This window comes from Tachypleus tridentatus, chromosome 1 (assembly GCF_004210375.1).
Source record: "Tachypleus tridentatus isolate NWPU-2018 chromosome 1, ASM421037v1, whole genome shotgun sequence".
Lineage (NCBI taxonomy): Eukaryota > Metazoa > Arthropoda > Merostomata > Xiphosura > Limulidae > Tachypleus > Tachypleus tridentatus.
This window is the reverse complement of record NC_134825.1, coordinates 30,149,799-30,157,646: the sequence shown is the minus strand read 5'-3', so window position 1 is coordinate 30,157,646 and position 7,848 is coordinate 30,149,799. Positions and strand designations below refer to the sequence as shown.

Below are 7,848 nucleotides of genomic sequence, written 5' to 3'. Positions count from 1 at the left end.
GAACAATACATTACAAAAAAAAATCCCAAAAAGCAATCAATAATTTAAGTTGGACAAACATTACCCATGAAAAACACCTGAAATATTCTAGGTTTTTTTTTTTTTTTTTTTTTTTTTAAATAAGCAGTACAAATGTGTATCATTTATGTATAAACATACATGTCAAACAAAGAAAAGATATGCACACTAGCACATACATCATGCTAAAATTTTAATACAAGTACAAAAATTCTAACCATATTTGAAGGTAATTCCATGCTTTCTGGATGGACTAATAAGAAACAAAGTTGAAACCAGCAACCACTCCTTGTAGTGAATAACTCTTTAAAATGTTAGATCAAGAAAAAACAATTGATCCTAGCTTTGGAAGAAATCAAGACAACATGACAGTATGTAAGTGTTTCAAAATTGTAAAACAAAACGAATGATCAGAAATATTTAAGATATTTAATGGTGTGTTACAGAAACATTACACCAAAAATATTTTAATATGTAGCCTTTGGCACTATACTCCAAACAGGAGAGAACTGTTTTCAAATCAACCAAGATGTAATGTTTTTTTGAATATTTTTAACAGGTCTACATAACTGAAAATAAATTTTAAAAAGGAATCACAAGAACTACATAATACTCATTGGAATGAAGATTTATTACTGTGTTAACCACAAAGCATGTTATCAAATACTGTACAAAGTAGTCAAATACAAATTAAAACAGTAACCCTTGGCACAAGGAATATATTATGCACATTAAAACAAACTGAAACTGTTTAGGTTTTAAACTAAAACATTTTAATATTAAAAGAAAATTAAGCTGCATTTAGTAACATGGATAATTTTCACATATCAGAAATATGAAAGTAATGTCAAAATTATAACAAGCTAACTCAAAAACTCCAAAAACTGCCAAGATTTGAAATTAAGGAAAAGCAGAGACTTTAAATATTCCATGGTATTTTGATCATAATTAGCTGGAGAGGAACGTAATTTCTTCTGAAACTAGGTTTTACAATCAAGTGGTACAATATGCTGTAGAAGCAATTACTTAAACATGATGCAACACATACAATATCTCTGGAAAGAGACATATTCCTAGCCCATTTTTAACATTTATTCCAATCACTGTGTGTGACTAGCAAACATTCCATGTCCAAGAATCAACCCATACAAGTACTCAAGAGGTCAGGAAAAAGCTGCTGTTATTTAATACAAGTGTTACTGAAGAAACCAACAGTTGTGTGCTCGAAGAGTTGACAGAAGAAAGTGGAAATGTTAGTGCTCTAGAAAAATTGAAATACCTGCAAGAGAAAAAACTATCCATAAACTACAATCCCAAATAAAAAACTAGTGGGTAGTTACATGAAAAAATGTTTTATACTCTTGACAAGTAAATGCGAAAGAACAAAAGCAACTTTACAGAACCTGCACAAATAAAAATATTAATGCTATAAAATACTAATCATCAGTACTGATTTAAACATACATCTCCGAATTTTGTTGTGAACTATTAAAAACTACTAATTTTGTTTGATTGTACCAAAGTTAAATTTACAATGAGGAGTATGTTGTATCTCAAAGTGAAGTTTACAATAAAAATTATTGTATTAAATTTGTAAGAATAGTTTTAATTAAAACAAAAGAAATCTTATATTTGGTAGTAACTCTAGAAAGAGTGATAACTTAAATCATGTAATTTCTAAGAAAAGCAGTAATAAACTAATTGTTTTAAAATTAAAACTATGGATTTAAAAGCTAGAGCAGAAAAAAAAGGTTCAAATCTCCACTACACGTTGCAAAAGCCCATCATTTTTCAAAATTAAAACCACAGTAAAAAGATTTATATGTCAAATTTTTCAAGCAACTTTAAGATTTTAATTAAAATCTTTGTATTAGTAATAAATTTTTATCTTGTATTTATATAATTTCAAATTCACTCAGTCAAATAATACCAGTACAGTATTGTATCAAATCATTTGCTTATGATTTTAAGATATTTTGAATTAAGTTAGGTACTGGAAGGAAATTAACACTCACGTTAATAATTTAAATTTTATATTTGGTAGTTGTTTAACATTTAAGAAAAAAATTGCTAATAGACAGTAATACCTAGTACACTTGTTGATGTTTAATTTCTAATAATATGAGGTATCAAAAAAAAAAATCTTACTCAGTAACCAGACATTCTCAAGTAATCCCCTAATTTTTCAACAACTAAGTTGAGCTGGCCAGCTTGTATGCCCTCTACAGAAGTTGCTGCAATCAAACCTGTCAAAGAATGAAAAACAGCATCTCGCATGATGTCTTATACAACAAGCACTTTCATATGATCTGGTGCGAGCAACAATAATATTACAAAAGGTAATAAAATTTTAAAAACAAAGATACAGTATATTTTAAAACTTAAGATGAAAGATTCAAAAGAGAAAAACTATTTAAATCTGAAACTAAGATTTTGCTTCATTAACAAATTAATTAATTACAGCTGCTTAACTGGCATTCTTTTTATAAAGAAGTACAATGTTCCATGCATCTCAACATTAATAGCTTTCAAGCTTTAAATGTACTAATTTAAATTTTTATTAAATATAACTAAGAATTCACTGTAGAAAGTGCTAGTTTTAAGGGCAAACCAAAATGTCTAATGTGATTATATTAGATGCATTTAATGTATAACAAATTATGAATTTGAATACATTTTTATTTACCTCTTACACAATAAAGCAACAAGTCTTACAGACAGAATGCAAGAAACTTTCTAAATCTACCAGATATTTGTAAAACATCTTAAAAAGAACCAGTCTTTTATTTAGGCACTTGATACATTGCTGCATTAGTTTGAGCATGCAGCTTTTATTTTTTCTTCCAATTTCTTAATTAATTAAAAGCTCTTTTCTCCAGCCTTCTAAACTTCCTATATGAACTGTTGTTTTTGGAGTTGATAACTTTGTGAAGCAGAATTCACACAATCTTTTTTTTTGTCAGTTTCACTACCCAGGAAACTTTACAGATTATCTCATGTACTAGACATTGATACCGAGAGATCGTTCATGCAGGTTATATTTTAACAGGTTCTTGTTAACAGTTAATCTCAACTTCCACACTATCATGGGAAATAAAGATCACTTAAATTGAGCTGGGGCTGATTGCTATTCCCCAATAGAAAGAGTCCAGTAGATGTTTTTTACATCTACCTTTTTCAGCAGATGCAGGTTATTAGCAAAAGGTTTTTGCTTGTTCCAGTAAGTTGAAAAAGCCCAACAGATTATTCCATACTGGACATTGAATCAGCCAAGGAAGATGTTGGTCAATCTATACAAGTAAATTTGTTGCAAAGAAAGTTAAAATGGCTTCCTACTTCATGCTGGATTGGGTCAGATTAGGCTAGGATTTAAGGAGCTATTGTTTTTGTTAAAAAAAGGTACCTCAAACATAAAACGGATTTCATGACATGTCTTGTAAGTTTAGTTTTTTCAAGATCTACAATATAATGAGAATTGAAACTTGGAAAAAATCAAGATATTTCTAATGATCAGTTTGTAGTTGTTGAGAGAGAATCTACACTATACTTTGGGAGAACTTACACTTTTCTGTGGCAACTATACAAAGAGCTGAACTTCCTTTTCTACCTCGAAGCAGAGTACTGTCTGCAAACAAACAAATATATTTTTCTCCACCAATATGGATACCACTCTCATTGAATGCTGCTGGATTGGACTTCATTGTATCTACAATGAACTTCACTTCACCAGGAGTTATCTGAAACATTACATTTTAAAGTGATTGTTTAATTAAATATCCTCTGGTTCAACTTTATGCACAGACAAATGTGCTAACTACAACAGAAGTTTACTAAAACCTAGAAACATCAACATTTTGGATTTAATAACCTACAAAGATTATTACATTATCCCTATGAACCAGTGATGTCTTAATAGTCATTTCATTTATAACAGAACAAAAAACATAATGAAACAACTATTACACAAAATAAAATACTACCAATTATTTAATAAGCCACATAATGAATATTACAGGCATTCGAAGTTCAGAGCTAGCATGTGTAAAGATTGGTACTCTATATATATTTCAGTTTTAAAAAGACTGAAGTTAATATAATGCTTTATTATGGGATTTTCAAAAGTGTTAATTGATTTTTAGTTTTTTCCCCCCAACTGAATAGCCTACTGTAAAAGGTATGGAGTGGCTTAAGTTTATAGATCTCGCTTCAGACAGTAGACAATAAGAAAGCAATTTCATTCCTTCACTTCCACTATACATTATTATTAGGTTGTATTTAATTGGTAGGCAGTGATTCAATCAATTGCATAGCAGCAAAAATGAAAGAAGTTACATAAAAGTTAGTCTGATGTTATTTTCTTTGTCTTCTTCACACTTATTTTACACTCAATAGAATAGTTATACATGTAAAGTAAAAAAAAAAAAAAAAAAGTGTTTATGATTAGTTGTGAATGATTAAAATCAGGTCAGCAATATTTGGCCACAGCTTTCATGCAACTTCTTAAAAAGTTGATTCAAGATAAACAGTCAAACATTCAACACTTATTTACAAAGTAATAATTTCAATTAAGTTCTCAACACAATGGTAAAATAATCTTATTGTTTCAAAGAATAGGAACATTTTTATAGATATCCAACTATTCAAAATAATCTATCATGTCATCTCTAAATCTTAACAAACTTACACAAAATAAACATTCAGATGTAGAAAGCAGTAGATTCTAGGGATCTACACTCTGAATTACTATAAGCAGTAGAAAAATAAAAAGTATAGGTTTGCATGAATGTACACAGTATTCTAGAGAATTTACCTCTTTACAGGCCAAAGGTCAGTGAACTACCATAAACCAACATGATGAAATAAAGTCTTATCTCCCTCAAGTCACTGGCTAAGTTTTTCATTCAATAACAGATTGACCTAAAGTTTGTTTTAATTTATTATTTTTCATATTACAGATTACTGGTTTTGATCCACAATGAACAAGTTATGGGTAATGTGCAGAAAAACATCCAGTTTTGCTTTGTTTTTAATAATTTTGCATGCATGCATGTGTATATTACATGTGCATATTTCATATATGGATGTTTGAGAAAATGTAACAGTACTCAAATATTAAAACGTCATTTGATAATTTGCAAACTCCACTTAAAGTACTGAAAGATGAAGTCGCATCAAGGTATGGTTATACCTATTGTTGCTCAAGGACTGATATTATGGTTATACTTTGATTACTTGTGGAGGCAGAAAAGTGCTTGGCACTTGACAGTTGAATACAAAATGTACACTGAGGAAAAACGACCCTGTTATAATTCACAAAGGAGCTACTGTTAGATGACTTAAGCAAGATCCATTTCCAAAGCAGCTTAGCCATGTAAAAGTTTAAAAAGCAAGTGTTCTTTGGTTGAAGTAACAGAATAAGTTGTACCTCTACAGTAAACTACTAGACTGTTTTAATGATTCATTAGCTACATGTATTACACAAGGAATAATGGATATACTATTTTGTTAAGTTAAAATATTCAAGTATTATTACTACTACTGCATGTAGTATATTAGTTGTAGCATTAGAAAATCTTGCAAAGTATCCACATAACTTAATTATCTTTGACTGTGTTAATCACTACATGAAATTATGTAGCCATGCAACTTTAACAGCAGATTAATGTCACTTACAAAATGACCGACTATCTTTTTGTCAAGTCGGGTCTTTGATTCTATAATGAAACGAGTTTTTGTTACAATATTCACTTTCTGAAAATTTGGTTATGCAATTTCTAGTACAAGGAAATTTTTGCTTTAATTAATTTTCTCTACTATTAGCAACATGTAAGCATAAAGATTACCAATCAAGTTTCCTTACAGAAAATCAAAAACTTATTTTACTGTTATTTATGATACCAATGTAATTCTGTCTCAGTCATTATCTTCTTAAAGTACTCCAATATTAATGGTTGGTTGGTTGGGTGTTTTATGGCACAAAAGCAACTACACTATCTGCACAAAACACCCAATGAAAAGTTTAAAGTAAGATTCATAAAAAGTTAAGGTAAAACAAAAGTTTAAAAAACATAGCATTAAATCAAATTTTTACATTTAGTACACAGCAGTAACAGTAAAACTACAGTGATATAAGTTGTAAAGGACTTTCCGTAGAATAATTGTAATTGTCATAACTTGTGAAGATGACTAACAGGCAAGTTCAAAAATCAGCATTTGTCACCTCAAGTTAGCCTTTTTAGTCCTGGTTGAATTATTTGACATTACAGCTATTTTGTAACTTCAAGTTGAGCTAGATGCACTTTGATGTTTAAAAGGAAACCACATTAAAAGATGTCTAATGTATAAATTAAACAACTTAAAACAGCATTAAAAGAGATTAATGGTCTTCATAAAACTAAAAACATTTCTAAAGTGGACAATGTCACCATCACCAATAACAGTAACATTATAAATAAACCTTTGAATAGAACATTTAAAGTGGTGCCATTGTTGAGTGTCATAACGACAGAAAGACAATAGAATGTAGCTTATTGTGACCCAAGTGTTACACAGACAACACACTGGTGCATCAGTCCCAGATAAAAGAAAACAAGTTAAACTGACCAACGCATAGTATAGTTAGAACAACTTCCTCTTTCCAATCACTATAGAAGCAAGATGGACAAAGTCAAATACAGGGTTTTATTTGGAAAGGCTTGTTTATATTGCTCACTCCATGGTCCCCATATGGAACAAGCATGGCAGTGTTGCCATCCTGTTCCCATGAATACCAACACAGCCTGGTATCCAGAAAAACTGGATAGAAGTAGATAAAGAAATGGGCAAGTTGGTTTTGAATATCAGTAAGAACAGGATGAGAACCAAACATGAAGCAATTCCAAAGCCAGTAGAGAACTAAGTGAGTCAGTATAAATAGTTCAATTTGTGTACTGCTTGGCTTCTATGAAATCTAGGGCAAGAGAAACTGGAGGGGATTCTGCAAGCAACCTCCAAGCCACAACAAACCATGGCAAAGCCCAAAGAACCATCCACATGGAATAAGAATGGAAGGATGGTTTGAAAATTTTTCAGCAAACAACAGCATTTCCAATTGGGGGTATCTGCTTTTTCTCGGATGACTTGATCACATTTGGGAATGCTGTGGTAAGGGAATTGAAGTTTTGAAGTATAGTAAAGACAGTTGCAAATAGAAGAGGTGTAGAAGAGGTTCACAATATGGTGTATAAGCTCTGAACTGGGGAAGTGCAGAAAGCCCTGCTGCAAATGTGAAGTTCCTGATGATGAATGGGGTCCAGCATTTAAAGCAAAGGTCCTGGCAGAGCCATAGTCTAGTTTTGACCTAATTAGAGTACAATATATCTTTAGCATAGAACATTGATCTGTTCCAAGTGGTAGAAGAGAATATAGAGAATATTCAGTGCTCTTGTACATTTGACCTGTAGCTGCTTCTTGTGTAGTATAAAGGGCAGCTTCAGTCAAAGATATGCCCCAAGAACTTTATTTCAGGAACCACAAATAGCACAACTTCACTGATAGAGTTCAGGATCAGAGTGAATATTGTTTTGGTAACAAAAAGCACATGCAAATGGCTTTAGAGATAAGTTAAATCTGTTTGCTGTGGTCCACTTCACTAAATGACTGAGGGCAGTTTGTAGCTGCTACTCAGTATAACTCATGTTTGACAATTGACATGAGGCAGTCATCAACATAGAGCCCATTTGCAACAATAAAAGGGAGTTCAGTGATGGCTTAATCTTTATATTAAAGTGTGACACTCAAGACAGCCCTGAAGGACTCCAAGTTCCTGTAGAAGAGAATAGGAAAGTGTTG

At 31.2% G+C, this 7,848-nt stretch overlaps 1 protein-coding gene across 1 annotated transcript in view; it reads right to left on the bottom strand.

Annotated features, from left to right (window-relative positions):
• Window positions 1–628: 628 nt before the first annotated feature.
• Window positions 629–7,848, bottom strand: part of LOC143245086 (profilin-A-like) — a 33,812-nt gene continuing 26,592 nt past the window's right edge. Inside the window, exons 2-4 of the mRNA XM_076490955.1 lie at window positions 3,581–3,755; window positions 2,167–2,264; window positions 629–1,297 (exon numbers count right to left, since the gene is read on the bottom strand). Coding sequence (XP_076347070.1) covers window positions 2,167–2,264; window positions 3,581–3,755 — 273 coding nt within the window. The 3' untranslated portion in view covers window positions 629–1,297. The remainder of the gene's footprint in view (window positions 1,298–2,166; window positions 2,265–3,580; window positions 3,756–7,848) is intronic.